Source organism: Prionailurus bengalensis, chromosome B2 (assembly GCF_016509475.1).
Source record: "Prionailurus bengalensis isolate Pbe53 chromosome B2, Fcat_Pben_1.1_paternal_pri, whole genome shotgun sequence".
NCBI lineage: Eukaryota > Metazoa > Chordata > Mammalia > Carnivora > Felidae > Prionailurus > Prionailurus bengalensis.
In genome coordinates, this window is record NC_057349.1 from 5667485 (window position 1) to 5685250 (window position 17766).

Sequence of the window (17766 nt, forward strand, 5' to 3'; positions counted from 1 at the left end):
GCCGGAAACTAACCCTCTCTCTTTCCCAACGTGCAAATGTAGCAGGTGTTACCTGAGAAGCGGACATATCTAAGGTGGTCATTTTTGTTTCTTTTTGGTTCTGATCCCCGGTTCCTGGTGGAGTGTGTTTCCGGGAGGGGGAATGAGAGACATGCATGGTGGTTAGGTAGGATACCTGGACTAGAAAGTTCTAACTTGCTCTGTTGTCTCAGACAGCGAGGTCTTAAACATTAACACACGTTCCTCAGGGATTCCGATGTAAATATAAGAATCAAATTTACTTCTTTTTTTTTTTAAGTTTATTTATTTTGAGAGAGAGAGAGAAAGTGGAGGAGGGGCAGAGAGAGAGAGAGAGAGAGAGAGAGAATCCCAGGCTGCCAGCACAGAGTGCCTGCGAGGGGCTCGAACTCACAAACCATGAGATCATGACCCGAGCCAAAGTCTGAAGTTTAATTGACTAGGCCACCCAGGCGCCCCAGCATTTACTTCTAAAGTGGACGGGACATTCGCTATAGGTCTCTGTTTAGATGCCTTCCCCACATCGCTTTTAGTGATGCCGTGACTCTCAGAGATGTGATGTGAGTTTTAAAGTGCAAATCATTTGAGCTGCCTGGTCTGTCTGTGCGAACGCCATCCAAGTAATTGATGCTTTCGATATTTTGTGACTTATTTCCATATGATTTCCATATTTCATCTTCATTCCTCTTACCACTCAGGAATCCTGAGTTAACCTTAGTAAACTGCATGCATATTCTCTAGAAAGCCTGAATACTTGTGGTTTCCCCTGAGCCGTCCCCGCCAGGACGCAGACGGCCGTCGTAACTACAGACCTTTCCTGACTTGCCACACAAATCAACCATTATCTCAGAATGTCCATTACGAAATGAATAGTGAGATGTGCAGATGAGCAAGTGCAGGCAAAAGGCACTAGGAGTACCAACACTGGTGTCCTATTAAGGAGAAACACAGAACTTTTCTAGTGGGACTTTTCTAATAAATGTTAAGAGCCGTTGCTTACGGTAAATAATGTGCTTTTTGAAAGGTAAGAGCTGGGGCGCCTGGGTGGCGCAGTCGGTTAAGCGTCCGACTTCAGCCAGGTCACGATCTCGCGGTCCAGGAGTTCGAGCCCCGCGTCGGGCTCTGGGCTGATGGCTCAGAGCCTGGAGCCTGCTTCCGATTCTGTGTCTCCCTCTCTCTCTGCCCCTCCCCCGTTCATGCTCTGTCTCTCTCTGTCCCAAAAATAAATAAAAAGTTGGAAAAAAAAATTAAAAAAAAAGAAAGGTAAGAGATCTTGGCTTTTTATAAAAATTTCTGTGTGCGAGGGTACCTATTGTGTGTAATTGTGCATATATGTCAACATGTCTATTATTCTAGCTGCGCTGAGGATGTTCTTGATGTCAGAGAGGCTGAGGGGCTGGAGTCATTTGGATGACTTCTGTGATCCCTGAACCATCATGTACATCGGTTTAGTGAGTATCACGGAGAGGGTATAATCCTTTCGTGACTCTGCTGAAACATAGGAACTGTACTTTATACAGGATAAAGGATTCCGCAGCTACTCGCAGGCATGAGCTAGTCCTGAGATTTTAGGATGAATGAACTCTGGAGAAACCATTGCTACCAGAAAACGGGTTCTCTTGAAACGTTAGTCACAAGTTGTGTAAAATTTGAGGTAGATTTTAAGGGAGAAGACTTTAAGCATAGGTAATAGTAGCTTTCTGATTTATTGCCTTTGTAGTGCTGTGTTTCCTTTTTATAACGTGACTCTCATAAAGGATGGCAGGGTGATGTAATTAGAATAAACCTTGTAGAATTGTCTTTATGGCTAACCATCATTCTGTCAACAGTCAATCCTGTATTCTCCCAACTTTCTCTTTTTTAATTTCTAAAAAGTTTTTTTAACGTTTATTTATTTTTGAGAGAGACGCAGAGTGTGAGCGGGAGAGGAGCAGAGAGAGAGGAAGACAGAATCGGAAGCAGGCTCCAGGCTCTGAGCTGTCAGCACAGAGCCCGATGTGGGGCTTGAACCCACAAACTGTGAGATCATGACCTGAGGCGATGTCAGATGCTCAACTGGCTGAGCCACCCAGGCGCCCCAGATATTCTCCCAACTTTCAATAAAATGGGTATTTTTTACACTGGTATTTTTTACAATAAAAATACTATTTTCCTTTAAAGGGGCATTATTTCAAGGTAGTATTTACAATTGAGAGTGCCTTTCCGAAGTGGTGCATTTGTGACTATATTGTGACCAGGTATCTAGACAAGGCTCAGTAAATGTGAGCCGTGTTACCATCATCTCTGCCTTCCCAAAGGGACATACTGTGCCGGCTTTTACCTGTGGGAGGCACATTTGTGTTTAGGTCAAGACAATGGACATATAATACCATGGCAAATGTGGTGATGGACACAAAGATGAATAAGAAAGAGCTCTTGCTTCTAGAAACTTCCAGACGGCCTCTGTAGAGCCACAGCGGATATTTCCCCATTATTCCATACTCGTTCCAAATATTGTCGGAGGCATCTGCTTGATAGCAGCTCCTGTCCACTGTTTTCATTTCACACATCTCACACATACCATGGCAGAGTGTACTGATGCATTTGACCCATCCCAGCCCCATGAGGGCACAGGTAGGGTGTGCTGGCTGCCTGAGGGAGCCAGGAAGGCTTGGAGAGAAGGCGGGTCTAATGGGAAGGTGTGCTAATGGGCTTTTTAAGGAAACAGGGGAAGGGAGAGGGAGAATGAAGGAAGAGTGTGAATCTGAACGTGGATGTACGTGGGGCTGGGGAGGGAGCAGCAGGGAGGTCAGGAGGTACTTGCTGAGTGTAGTGGTCTCAGCTGCCATAACAAAGTACCACTGACTGGGTGGCTTCAACAGTGGATGGTTCTGGAGGCTAGAAGTCTGCCATCAATGTGTCGGCAGGTTGGTATTTTCTGAGCTCTCTCTCTTTAGGTAAAAGTATCTTCTTCATGTATCGCCTTTGCAATGCCGTGTTTTGTACAGTTTATCTAGCTTGTAGATGGACGTCTCCTCCCCATGTCTTCACGTAGTCTTGACTCTGTGCATGTCTGTGTCCTAATCTCTTCTTTTTTTCAATGTTTATTTTTGAGAGAGAGCGAGGGTGAGCAGGGGAGGGGCAGAGAGTGGGGGAGACACAGAATCTGAAGCAGACTCCAGGCTCTGAGCTGTCAGCACAGAGCCCGACATGAGGCTCGAACCTCATGAACTGTGAGATCATGACCTGAGCTGAAGTTGGACACTTAGATCTAATATAAGTGTCCCAATATCTTATAAGGATGTCAGTCATGTTGGATTACAACACACCCTATGGGCTTCATTTTATCTTAATTACTTCTTTCAAAGCCCCATCTCCAAATAGTCACATTCTAAGGTAATGGGGGTTAGGACCTTAACATGTAAAATTTTTTTAAAGTTTATTTATTTATTTAGAGAGTGAGCACAAGTGGGAGAGGGGCTGAGAGAGAGAGAGAGAGAGAGAGAGAGAGAGAGAATCCCAAGCAGGCTCCATGCCATCAGCACAGAGCCCAATGTGGGGCTCGAACTCAGGAACCATGAGATCATGACCTGAGCCCAAATCAAGAGTCAGACGCTTAACTGACTGAGCCACCCAGGCGCCCCATCATGTGTAAATTTTGAGGTGATACAGTTCAGCTCAAAACAGTGGGAAAATGGGGTTTGTCTCTGGCCTGATGCTGCCTAATAGATCAAAGGGATAATATTCAGGGAACACAGCTTTTGAAGTCTTGTGTCTGTAAGATAGATGCCTGGAGCTGAGGAGAGACATGGAACCCACTCAGCCAGCCAGTCCCTCTGTCTTTCAGTTTGTTTGTCACACTATAAGGGTGGGGCTGAGCAGGTGCCTGGTTACCACGGTGACCAGTTTATAAACTACTGGGAGCCGTGTCCCTCAACTGGAATCTTTGTCCATTTTTTGTTTTTTTCAGTGCAAATGAAAGGTACCACCCACTGGTCATGTAACCCTTGGCAAGATGCTTGACTTTTTCTCAGGCTCAGTTTCCCACCCTGCCTGCCTGCTGCTTGGGAGATGCAGTGAGAACCTATTTGTGAAAGTTCTCTGGGAAGCCTGAGATGCTACTGCCTGCCTGTCTGTCATTTTTGTCCCCATAACTGGCTCCTGCCGGCCTGCCCTCCACCCCACAGCAAAGTACGCGACCCGCGTGTACATACTAATTCATGCAGGTCAGCTTTGGGTCTTGGTACCTCTTGCTGGGCACGTCTGCATGACTTTAGAGAGTGGCTAGCAGTTGAGAAACAAAGCTACTGGGTGGCAAACTAGTTGTGAGAAATGCAGGCAGGGGACTCTGAAGCAAAGAGTAATCAGCCGTAACTAAGAGCAGGGATCACTTTTTTTGTGGAAATCACACCAGACAGTCTCACTGGACCAGACGTACACACATCAGCCTGCCTTTTAACTGCATTAACCGAGAAGGGCAAGACCATCGCTAAGTGTCTCGATCTGATGTTTTGTTTGTTTTCCTTCCCCGGAGGTTTAGAAGGGAGACGGTCCTGAGGGGCCCACCCGAACTCACTTCCGTTAGTTGCAGACCGTGTACTTTACTGTTTCATCGGACAACCTCCCAACTCCCTGCATTCAATGGCCAGAAAAGTGGAGGGATAACAGTAATGAACATACAGATAGCTTGTTAAGTTTGCAGTGGTCTTTTACGTGCATGATCCTGCTTCCTCCTTACGACAGCCCTGTGAGGTCCTGCGATCGTCCTCGGATTCCAGAGGAGGCTCAGGCGAGGTGAGGCGAATTTGCTGGCCTGAAGCAGCGGTCACAGCTGCCTCACCCCTCACAGTGTGTATTTCACATTGCCGGGCGATGCCAGCATTGCAGAAAACATCAGCAGTCATAGACCTCGTGCAGGAACCCCCTGTGATCTTTCTCAGGTATGGACACGGTCTCTGGGGATCACCTGAGCACTGCCTCCTGCCCGGTGGAGTGGCGAGGGGTCACGCACAGGAGTTCCGCTTCCTTCTCTGCAGGAGGGACCCTGTGATTGGACCTTGGGGAAAAGGACCTTTCCCCTTCCTGTTTCCCTTCCTCCTTCCTCCCCGTCTCTCAAGATGAATTGCTATTTCTTTGTCTTACTTCTTCCTTTGGGATTGCTGCTCCGTCCTCCCCACACTCCCCAGCCCCTCGCTTTGGCTGCTGTGTCTACCTCTCTGTATCTGAGTTGTTGACGTTATCAGGGTCTTTGTCCGGCTCTTTGAGGTGGGGGTGGCACAGGGTCTCCACACACCTGATGGCCATGCTCAGTGACCTCATGCCGGTGTCTGGCTAGCCGTGACAGGGGCCGAGTAGCCCGCAGTCAGGCAGGTCCAGCCAAGTGGGCAGAGGCTGAGAACAACTTGGGGAGTTTGAAGAAATTAAATAGTTCCAAAGACGTTTTTTTGTTGGGTATCGGGGGAGTAGGGATATTTTTCTAGTACTTTCTATATTTTAATTCTAAGTAAGCTGCTGGTCTCAGATGTGTTTGTTAGTTTCTTCATTCAGCTTTGTTATTCATTTAACACCGCCAATGAGGACCTACCAGGCATCCCCGAATGTTCTGTGAAAGGAAGCTTTTTATACCTGAGACAGGGAGGTGTCTGCCCAGAGTGCAGTTACAGAGTAAAGCAGAGGTTGGTCCCTTAGGTGGCACATTCTGGGGACATCTTAGCAGACACACAGAGGTGGCCACATAGCTCTACCTGGTGGTCAGGAGTTGGGGCATATAGTTTCCTTAAAAAGCGAAGCAAGTTTCTCATAACATAAAATTAACCATTAACCATTGTTTTTTTAAGTTTGTTTATTTTGAGAGGAGGGGCAGAGAGAGGGAGAATCTCAAGCAGGCTCCATATTGTCAGCGCAGAGCCTGACTCAGGGCTCGAATTCATGAATGGTGAAATCATGACCTGAGCTGAAATCGAGTCGGACGCTTAACCAACTGAGCCGCCCAGGTGCCCAGCGTTAACTGTTCTTAGATACACAGCTCTGTGGCCTTCAGAACACTCACAGTTGTGCCACAGTCCCCTCTGTCTAGTTCCAGGGCGTCTCCTATCCCCCCAAAAGGGAACCTCGTGCCTGCTAAACACTCTCCCCATTTTCTCTTCTCCCCAAGCCGGGCAAGCACGAATCCTCTTCCTGTCTTTGTAGTCAGGCCCGTGAGCGTTTTGTGGAAATGAATCCCTACAATGTGACTTTCTGTGTCTGGCTGTGCATAGAGCAGCCTGCCCCCCAGGGGAGCGCCGTCCTAGCTGTGAGATGACATCCCAAGACCTCCTAAGAACCGCATTCTGCTGAGTCAACTCTCCTTTGTGGGCGCCCACGGCTAGGGCCGCACGCCGGGCCAGGGTTGTGTGTGGGGAACCAGAGTCGTCCTGGAGAGTGTCTCTGTGCAGGAGGAGGGAAAGGATTGAGGACAGGTGCATCTTGCTGACCTTGCTTTTCTCTTCCTGGCTGTCCTGTCCTGGAGGGACCGCTCTCACTGCGAACCCCCTCCCTCTTGTGGAAGGACTGTTCTTTTGTTTCTCTGCAGGCCCTCACCATGGTATAGATTTTATGTGTGCGCACGCGTCTGTGTGTGTGTGTGTGTGTGTGTGTGTGTGTGTGTGTGTGTATGGGTGTGAAACCCAGTGTTCCTTCTGGGGATGATTTGATTGATGTGTGCACTGGAAACATCTTTAATAATTTAATGCCTGCTTCAAAGGAGATTACACCAAAAAGCACACTGCTTTTCATTTATTCATTACAGATCTGTCACGGCGGATTTTTTTGGGGGGGGGGGTGCTGAATTGTAGTGTTGTAGTAATAATAAATTGTGTTCTACACTCAGGATATTTAAAGGATTATAAACCTTTTAACTCATGCTGCTGTCTTATTTAAATTGATCAAATTGGTATGGTATTGCGCCTTAATCTTTTGCATTTCGAAAGGTTGAGCTAACCGGTTGCGGCTTCATGCGATGACTGTAAAGCAGCCATGTTGGGGAAGTCTAATAGAAATAACGGGACGGAAGCGTAATAGTGTGAGTGAGTGGTGATGCTGATGGTGGGGAGGGGAGCCCAGGGCCTCAGTTCAGGGCTGGGCATCTCCTCCTTTGTAGAGAGGTGGGAGTCTGTCCCGTCCGCTTGTATCAAAGGGAAGGAAAAGTGTGAATGTGTTTGGGAGTTGGGAGTGAAGAAAAAGGATAAGATGAGAAACACAGAACTAAAAACTGAAAGCCAACTCCCACTTGTTTTGCAACATTCAGGTTATAAATCCCAATTTCAGGAGAGGAAAACGGACTTTTCCCATTTACACAGAAGTCAGTCACCTCAACAGACTTTATCAAGCTCTTGGAATATATTCCCACAGAGACCAGGGACAGGTCCGGATTCCTACACGATCACAGTAAATTTTGAGTTTTTTTCTGTTACTATTATTAAATATTTTTTTATTAAAAAAACCGGTATCACTTCCCTTTAAAACCAAAACCATTGCTCTGAATTGGGCACGTTCAGGTACACTGACAGTTTCTAGGAGGGTGAAATGCAATTACCCAATTCTCAGAAATAATTGAAAAAGCAGTCTGTTTCTGCCGGCAGCCTATGCGGGTCGTGTTTCTGGCTTCTTGTTTATGTAATGGCTTTGAGGACTCTGCCTAAAAGTCTTTATCATGTTCCCTCCCTAGATCACAGCAAAAGTCTTTAACAGAAATCCAGAAATGTTTGTGCTTTCGGGTCAGTAATTACTTAGACACTAAAAGCAGTTTTGCCTTGTAGCGTCCTGCCCTCTGGTCGTTGAAAGTGCACTTGAGAGTGCTTGCCTTAGTGACCAGGTGAGACAACGGATTATCGAGGTATTTCTCTAAGGAAGAAAACCGGGACTCTGGGGCAGGCTATTGCCTTGGGTTCAAGTCCTGGCCCTACCTGTCTCCCGCCTGTGCGATGCAGATGCGAAAGGCGTTGAGTGGTTCCTGGTTCTCCTTCCGCGTGTAACGGGGAATAAGCAGTGGGCCCCGCAGGGCTGTTACGAGGGTTTCGTGGAAGGATGAACAGATAAGCCCAGAGCGTGACCTTTGGCACTCACGGGAGACAGTGCTCCATGTACGAACCGCATCTGTGAACGGCGTTCACGTGGGATTTCAGTCACAGCGACCAGAGGCCGCCACACCTAGCGTGAAAGGTCCCTGTCCTGACGCGCTAGTGCCACCTGTTCCCACACTGCTCTGGGCTCCTTGATTGCAGAGTATTTGTCTCTGAATGCCCAGAGTCTAGAGCACTGCTCAGCCCAGGGGGGCGCTCCGGGTCCACTCACGCGCGTCATGGTGACAGAGCCCTCCTCCAGATGTCTCGTAGGGTCGCACGGCGTGTACCACTCGTGTCCTTCAGAGTCACTAAGAAGGGAGCTTGCTCTCTGTGCTCCAGACCCCTTGGCCTTTTCTTGGTCTCTTGTGATGTGTGAGGGGGAATGAGGGGGAAGCCACCCACAGTGCTTCTCTGAATTGGTCCCTTGTTCTGGTTCTTTTTGCCCAGAGTCCCCTCTCCATCCTGGTGTCCTGCTGAGGAGGCCACCATGAAGCCCTTGCTCTTCAGGGACGCGGACCTGCCACCTTTGGCCCGGGACATTCCCCTTCTTCTGCTTTCGTGATGACAGAGCCCACCCTCTCGTTGACCGGACCCTCCCTCTGCTCATCGCTTGCCCGGGGCTTTGCTGTGTGTGTTCCTGTGCAGAGATGGGAGATTTTTCTCACCATCCTTCCTTTAGTCTCCATTACATAAGTGTCTGTCGTGCCTCTTAGCACCACTGGCAGATTCACCATGTTTTGTTCCCTTTCTGTCCAGCGCTTGGCCTTCCCGAGAGCCTCACCCCGGACAGCAGCTCAAGGATCGTGGGGCCGCACGCTATTTAACTTTAAGCATCTGCATGGAAATAGGAGAGGCACAGCCTCACTGTACTGTAATTTAAGCTGCGTGATGACGAACACCATGGTTATGGGGATATCTTAAGAACAACTAATTTTTTTCCTTCATTTTTTTGAAGTGCATCTTTCGGAGACTCGATTGACCAGGTTGTTATGACTTCACAGTTCCAACTCTTTCCTCTTGAAAACAGCGTGTGGAGTTTTGCCCTGAACTTTCAGCCCACTCTGTTCTGTATCTCTTCTCTACTTTAGAAATGGAGAGCGTTATGTTAACTTGTGCAAGAAGACCGTCGAGACCTTGTAACGAGCATTTGGGCGGTTTGAGAATGGTTTTCCAGAGCTGGAAGGTGGGGGGAGAGAATCAGGGTTGATAGCAACTCAAACCCTCATTTTATTTTTTTAAAAGTTTATTTATTTATTTATTTTGAGAGGCAGGGAGGGGCAGAGAGAGAGAGAGAGAGAGAGAGAGAGAGGGACAGGGAGAATCCTCAAGCAGGTTCTGCACTGTCAGCACAGAGCCCAATGCAGGGCTTGATCTCACGAACCATGAGGTCACGACCTGAGCCTAAATCATGACCTGAACTTAACTGACAGAACGACCCAGGTGCCCCTCAAACCTGCATATTATTATAGCTGTTGAGGGACTACACAACCTGTCCGGTATCAGCCAGAAAGAGACAGGTCTAGGGTCCTAACTTGGAACAAATCCTGTCTATACTTAAAAACAAAACCGAACAACAAGCTTATTTTATTGGAGACAGTGAAGAAATAGGAGTGTTCCAGGACAGAACGCATCATGCAAACAAAGCGACTCTAATGTTTCCTTGGCATGTGATGCGGTGGATGTGGTAGGCACTGCATGTAACTTCTCTCACTGACTCCCCGTGGAGGTTTTATTACACTCGCATTTTACCAGTGGGGGTTTTGGCGCTCACAGAAGTTAGGTAACGGTAAGTGCCTGGCCAGGGCTTGAACCTGGGTCTTTCTCCAGGGTCTTAGCTCTGGTCGTTGGCCCCCTGCTGTCTTTTGAAGCAGATTTACATGTACCAAAATAACAGTAAAATGCTTCATTTGAGCTTATACATTCTTGAGCACTTACTATTTTTACAGAAAGGACATACATTCTGACCTTGGATCTGTGTGACTGTTTTTGTATTTAGAGATAGGCCGTCAGCGCCCAGGCGTTGTGCGGAAAGTGGTCCACAGCTGGTGTTAGAAAGCCTGGGCTCCCGTTCTGGTGCCACCACCATTGCTCTCTTTTAGCCTTTGGAGATGTAACTACACACCTGGCAGTAGCCATGAGGATGATGATTTCTCCACAAAGACTCTGGACCAGACGCTCTGCTAGATATCGGCCAAGGGCCCTGCAGTCTGGCTTCCTCTCTGCCACGGGCCTTCAGAGCACTGGTTCTGGAGTTACATGCTTCATTCCAGTTCGGGCTCTACCACTGATACACAGCGGGATCTTGGGCTACACATTTGGTCTCTTTATACCTTCATTTCCTCACCTGTAAAAAGGGAATAATAATTGTTGTGAGGAGTAAGTGAGGAAGTCCTTGGGAAGGGTCACATTCAGTAGGTACTCAGTAAGGGTTAGCACACTGTGTGCTAAGTAAAGGATGTTTCACTTGACGGTAGCAGAATAATTACTACGGCATTATACTGTGCAGTGGAAAATCTCTGTCACACTTCTCTTACCTGTCACTCGTTCTGATCCACCAGAGGCCAGCAGAAATAGTAGGTGAGGAAGAAGACGGAGAGAAAGCCAACAAGGAAGCAGAGCAGAAAGAAGATTCTTCAGGAGTGAATGGCCAAGTTGAAGAGGGAGGAGGTGGGGAGGCTGCAGACGCCCCCGAGGAAGTCGAGGAGGTCCCCGATCCCGGCGAGGGGCAGGCGGGTCCCACTCGCAATAACGGAGGCACCGATGAAGAAAATGGCGAGGAGCTGAATCAGGTTAACACGGAGCTTCAGGACACGGTGGACGAAGAAGTAAAGTCTGAAGGAGCTGGCAGTGGACAGGATGAGGTATTTCTATTGCTTTTGCTCACTTGTGTTCACGCGTGAATGTGTGTGTGGTACACCTGCTCACGCACTTAGGGAATTATTCAGGCACTTGAGACTTGCATTGAAACACTTACTGTTGAGCAGGGAATGACCCAATACCATTTACTTGACTGTATTATTTCAGTCAGTTAACAAATATGTCATCCACCAGATGAATCATCCCCAGAGAATCCGTGCATCTCTTCTGTCATCCATCCATCCATCCACAAACCCATCCATCCATCCATCTACCCAGTCAGCCATCCATCCGTCCATCCATCCATCCATCCATCCATCCATCCATCCATCCATCCATCCACAAACCCATCCATCCATCCACCCAGTCAGCCATCCGTCCATCCATCCATCCATCCATCCATCCATCCATCCATCCATAAACCCATCCATCCATCCATCCATCCAGTCAGCCATCCATCCATCCATCCATCCATCCATCTGTCCATCCATCTACCCATCCCCCTGTCCGTCCATCCATCCATCCATCCATCCATCCATCCATCCATCCACTCACCCACCCATCTACGCAGCCAGCCACTCACCCATCCATCCATCCATCCATCCATCCATCCATCCATCCATCCAACCACCCATCCAACCACCCACCCATCCACCCAGCCAGCCACTCATGTACCCAGCCACCCACCCATCCAGTCACTCATCCACTCATCCACCCATCCACCCATCCACCCATCCGTTATCTCATTCTCCAAAGTTTGCAGAGGCTCCTGAGAATGTATATAACACATATAAACAAATGCAAAAAAGTTAAGACTGGGGAAGGTACAGGGCAGAAATGAACATCAAGGTTATAAAACCGAGGTATGAAAGAAAGAACATCACCTCTGTCATGGGTGACGTCTTTGTTCTCTAGGGATGTTAAAGTTTAGCTTGTTTACCCACGTTAAATGGATTAATTGAATTAAGTGTTCCATGCACCAGGCACTTAATAATATATAGTTCTATTTATTATACAGAGAGGGTAAGGAAACATGTGGTAAGGCCTTCTTTCCCAGCCTGTGTTCACCCCACTGCCCCTGCAGGACGATAGTCTCAAGTGCTGGCATTCTACCAGAGGATAGATGATTAAATTAGAGTCAAATAAACAGGCTAAAGTTCAATGTCCTCATATAAGAGGAAGGATGAACCCCACAGCAGGCTCACTACCTGCTTGTGCCCTTCCTTCCTGTCTGTCCTTCTTATCAGGGCCCGCCTCCCTCCAGCTATAACCCCCTCTCTTTATTCCTGATGCCCCATATGATGAGTGGGCTTTTCTTGATGATTTAGTATTTTCACTCATCTGTTTTATTTCACTGGGGGGGGGGGGGATAGAATTTAGTCATGGTAAAATGCAGGTCAGGTTTCAGTAACCAGGACAGAGTTAACTGGAATCTGTTGTCTGGCGTCTACAAAAAACATTGTCAACTTAATCTAAATGAAAACATTCAGTGTGTCCCCCGTTTCTTCTTTCCTCAAGATGAGAGAATCCCAGTGGTTGTCAGGAAGAACCCCCCCCCATCCACAGTTCTACAGAGTTACTAAAATTTAGCTAAAATTTGTGTCCTGTAGTTGTTTGTAGCTGACATTCAAAGAAGAATTCAATTACATGATTTCCTTTCCCTCAATAAGGAAACGAAATGAACTTCCCAAGGAATGAACATACACACATGCGCATGCACGCGTTCTCCTGGGGGAGCAGGATGGTTTATCTGAGGGCATCCTATGGAAAGCATGATAATGTAGAGAAAGAACAGTGTCCTCGTTTATACGGCAGCTATAATAGTAGGCTTCGTGAAGCTCTTCGTTGTAGTTGCCTTTGCTGAAAGTTCGTAGCGTGAAATCAAAGTATAAATCGTTTGTGAGACCTAGATAGTAAGATCCAACTCTGCACTTTTCCAGGGCTCTAGCTTTCCATTCAATGTTATAACCTACATAGATTTGACAGAAATGAGTGGATAGGGGCACCTGGGTGGCTCAGTCAGTTAAGTGTCCGACTTTGGCTCAGGTCATGATCTCACGGTTTGTGGGTTCGAGCCCTACATCGGGCTCTGTGCTGATGGCTCAGAGCCTGGAGCCTGCTTCGGATCCTGTGTCTCCCTCTCTCTCTGTCCCTCCCCCACTCATACTCTGTCTCTATGTCAAAAATAAACATTTAAAAAAATTAAAAAAAAAAGAAATGAATGGATTACCTGTGCTTCCATTCTATAAATTTAACTTTTAAAAATAGGCCTTTTAGGGCACCTGGGTGGCTCAGTTGGCTAAATGCCTGACTCTTGGATTTCAGCTCAGGTCATGATCTCACAGTTTGTGAGTTTGAGTCTCACATTGGGCTCCATGCTGACGGTGTGGAGCCTGCTTGGGATTCTCTCTCTCCCTCTCTCTCTGCCTCTCCTCTGTCTCTATCTCTGTCTCTCTCTCTGTCTCTCTCTCTCTCTCAAAATAAGTAAGTAAACATTAAAAAAAATAGGCCTTTTATAAGAACTGGGCCTCAGTCAAGATCAAGTTTCCATAATTTGAAGTACAGGTGTTCTGGTATGTATTGACAGTGAATCTAAATTTGTGGAATTGCAAATGAACGAGTACCTGATATGTGATGAGTTAGGGATTTTAAGAACTATGCAAATGCCAAAGCAAAGCAATTCCCCACAAAGAGATTTAATCCTTTTTGACTCATCTCTCTTATAATGGCAGTTACGTGTTGTTTCCTTCTCCCCAAAGTGCTAGTTCAGGTACGTTTTAAGCATATCGAATATATGCATAACAAGGTGTATATGAATTATAAATTACATATTAAAAATTAACTTTTTCAAAAGGATTCTTTACTTCTGCGATGACTAAAGATTCAGTTTGTTGTGTAACATTTCGTTCCACCTAAGAGTTCTTAGGTGCACTGTGTGTTGTGATTTTAGGAAGACATCGCAAAGCACATGTCAAATACACAACAATCAGCTGACATGTTTTTATTTATTTAAGTTTATTTATTTATTTTGAGAGAGACAGAGACAGCGCAAGTGGGGGAGGGGCGGGGGGGGGGGGAGAGAGAGAGAGAGAGAGAGAGAGAGAGAGAGAGAGAGAATATCCCAAGCAGGCTACACGCTGCCAGCACTGAGCCCCATGTGGGGCTGGAACCCACGAACCATGAGGGCATGACCTGAGCTGAAACCAAGAGTTGGATGCTTAGCCGACTGAGCCACCCAGGCACCCTCCAGCTGACGTTTTTATTGAGCTTGTGTTATATTCAGAGTGCTACTTGAGACACTTCATGACATAGTAATGTGAGATAAGAGACAGTCCCGGCAATTTTTTTTTTTCTTTTTTAGAGCATGTATCATGGCTGTAGGGGAAGGGGCCTGGAGCTCTTCCTACTCTCCCATACTGGTGGCCCCTGTGGGGGCTGTCGAGCCTCCAGGAGTCCATAGAGCAGAGTTGGAAAGCCAACGGACTCTAATCTCATCCCCTCGGGTTTCAGTCTAGTGGGAGAAAGACTGTACACGAGGCGGTATTGTTAATACCATAAAAGAAGTCCCAGTGGCACAGATGCCATTGCTGTTGGAGACACACCGTCCCTGTACTTGGTTTCCTCTCCTGCTCTTGTCTTACCTGGTACCCTATTCACGAGGAATTTGTGAGCTCTAGTAGGAAACTAACAGAAGAGCATCTGGGGTGGGGCTGGGTTAATGTGCCACGAGGGCAGTATTGCAATTGGACTTCTCCCCTTTTCTCCGAAAATGTTAAAATGAAGAGTATAAACATGCTGTTGAAAAGAACTTAAAGTGAAATCAAGAAAAAAACATTGAGAAAAATAAAGCCTGCAGCACAAGAAATGAGTCTGTGCTTTTAAAGCACATCGGGAAGGGCTTTTTTTTTTTTTTTAAATTTTTTTTTTTCAACGTTTATTTATTTTTGGGACAGAGAGAGACAGAGCATGAACGGGGGAGGGGCAGAGAGAGAGGCAGACACAGAATCGGAAACAGGCTCCAGGCTCTGAGCCATCAGCCCAGAGCCTGACGCGGGGCTCGAACTCACGGACCGTGAGATAGTGACCTGGTTGAAGTCGGACGCTTAACCGACTGCGCCACCCAGGCGCCCCTTTTTTTTTAAATTTTTTTTTTCAACGTTGCGAAGGGCTTTTGTGCAAGTAAGGTATTGAGAGGGATGTGTCCACTGGGTACTGACCAACTGAAAAACAAAAGGAACCCGAGGACTATTTTTTGTTGAATGTTTATATGGTTGCATGAAATACTGAGTAATTTTTTTCTTTTTAAAAAATTTTTTTAACATTTATTTATTTTTGAGAGACAGAGAGAGGCAGAGCATGAGCAAGGTTGGGGGGAGAGAGAGAGAGAGTTACAGAATCTGAAGCAGGCTCCAGGTTCTGAGCTGTTTGTTAGCACAGAGCCCAATGCGGGGCTCAAACTCACAAACTGCAAGACCATGACCTGAGCTGAAGTCGGACGCTCAACCGACTGAGCCACCCAGGCGCCCCCTGAGTAATTTTCTTTTTCCTTGTGAACTTGATGACGTTTGTAACTAAAGAGCTGATAAATATCTTTGTTTTGATCTCTTTTCTTCCAGGCTGACTTAGACCCTCAAAGACCACCAAGACCAGAAGTAAAAATCACCAGTCCACAAGAAAATGAGAACAATGAACAAAACAAGGACTATGCCGTCGTAGCATAGATCATTTCTAAAAAGAGAGTGCATTATCAGAAAAAATGAAGGGTTCTAATACTTGAATGATAAGTATATAGTTATTGCGGAACATAATGTGACAACATGGTTGACTGCTACCTACTGAATTTTAAGATTAGAGGCTTAATGGAAAGATTACATGATTTTGAGTAGCTACTAAAGGACAGTGGCTTCTTTTCATGGGATGTGTTTTTAAAAGTCATTTAGAAAAATTAAGAGGGATAGAGGGGCATTTGCACTGGATGACAATTGGCCACTTGTCTTTGTAAGCAATGAGAAAGAATAGGACCACACTTCTTGTATACTTTTCCATAAATTTAGAAGTGAGGTTATTAGATGGGAGCTTATTCTAAAGCACTTATCTAGGAAGGCATAGAATTTTAAAGAAATGATAATAGGAAAACCTGTACTATTTTTTTTCAAAGCAATAAACTCTTTAATAACCACCAATTTTAGTGTAGTTTTAGGCAGTAGATCGAAATGTTTCAATGACTTGTTGACATTCCTTCCTTCTTCCTCCTTGTCCCTGATCCCATCTCACATGAATTAAAAAGGCTATAACCCAGTTATGTCACCAAGCTTGGTTGGATGGTTTAAAAATTCTGATTACGTTAGAAGACTCAATATTGGCTAAAGATTGAATTCTCTCCAAATAGTTTTTTTAACAAAAAAAAAAAGCCAAAAAACAAACAAACAAAAAACCCCACAAAGCCAAACAAACAAAAAACGCCCAAGAAAGCATAACAGGAAAAAAGGAGGAGGCTATATGGGGAGTTTGTCACTGCTTGATCTGACTTGCTTTTTGGATTAGGATTTCTATTTTTAATTATTTCTATTAGGATTAGCTTTGTCATATTTTTGCCCCAAGGGGTATTAGCAAGTGTCTATTTTAATGGCCAGTTATATTTAGACTTTCAAGCAGCTTCCTCCCTATATAATTAGAAGACATGTGATAGAAATTGTTGAAAAATGTTTAAATTGTCATCATGAAACCAGTTCCTTATTAGAATTTTGTGGGCTAATTAAATCAACTTGCAATGACCTTGCTGGGTGTATATGGGGAGAAAGACAATTGTATTAGTTTTCTTAATTTTTAGGAGATGACACAGATCTTCCTTAAATATAAAAATAATATATTTTGCTCACGTGAAAGACTATTTTCATTAGTTATGTAGATGTTATATATTTGAAATGTAAACTTCTAGTGCTTTCATAGGATTCATTATTAATCTTAGGTTTAAAAGATTTTCTTCCTCTCCGGATTTCCTAACCAATCATTTAGAATAAAAGTAGTTGTATCAAGCACTTCAGAATACTACAGAAAATGAATGTATTTTTCCTAGAAGCTATTTTAATATTTTCTACAAATAGGAAGCATAAGCAGAGACTGTAATGTAACAGTATTGGAAAGAGAGAGTGATATAAGGGCATATTAATCTGAGAAGATGAATTGTAAATGGGGGTTCTGTATTTCTGGTATAAAATGTAGATTGCACTTTTTACTAGTAGGCTTATTTTTTTTCAAGTGGGATGATACAAAGCGTGATATACTACAAGCAACAGTCTTGTGTTGTTAGGGAAATAGACTAGCCTGTTTTTTAATGTTAAATTCCCATGCTACTCCTGGGCCTGGGGTTAATGATTTTAAATAGTTTATAGAAGTCAGGTATTGAATACAAGAAATTATAACTGGTTATCAAGGTGATTCTTCCACTTTTCTTTCTGTTTCTCTTTTCCTTCTTTAATAGAAATATCTTTTTTTCCTTTCTCATGTTCTTTTCTTCATTATACTATAAAGCTTAGGTTTTCAGGAAGTTTTTTTTTCAATATAGGAAATTTATTGTCAAATTGGTTTCCATACAACACCCAGTGCTCATCCCAAAAGATGCCCTCCTCAATACCCATCACCCACCCTCCCCTCCCTCCCACCCCCCATCAACCCTCAGTTTGTTCTCAGTTTTTAAGAGTCTCTTCTGCTTTGGCTCTCTCCCACTCTAACCTCTTTTTTTTTCTTCCTTCCCCTCCCCCATGGGTTCCTGTTAAGTTTCTCAGGATCCACATAAGAGTGAAAGGCTATG

The 17766-nt window shown here is 45.4% G+C and overlaps 1 protein-coding gene across 1 annotated transcript in view; it reads left to right on the forward strand.

Moving 5' to 3' along the window:
- DCDC2 (doublecortin domain containing 2) overlaps positions 1–17190 on the forward strand; it is a 168412-nt gene extending 151222 nt beyond the window's left edge. The window contains exons 9-10 of the mRNA XM_043590707.1: positions 10658–10960; positions 15572–17190. Of these exons, the coding sequence (XP_043446642.1) occupies positions 10658–10960; positions 15572–15676 (408 nt within the window). The 3' untranslated portion in view covers positions 15677–17190. The remainder of the gene's footprint in view (positions 1–10657; positions 10961–15571) is intronic.
- The last annotated feature ends 576 nt before the right edge of the window (positions 17191–17766 follow it).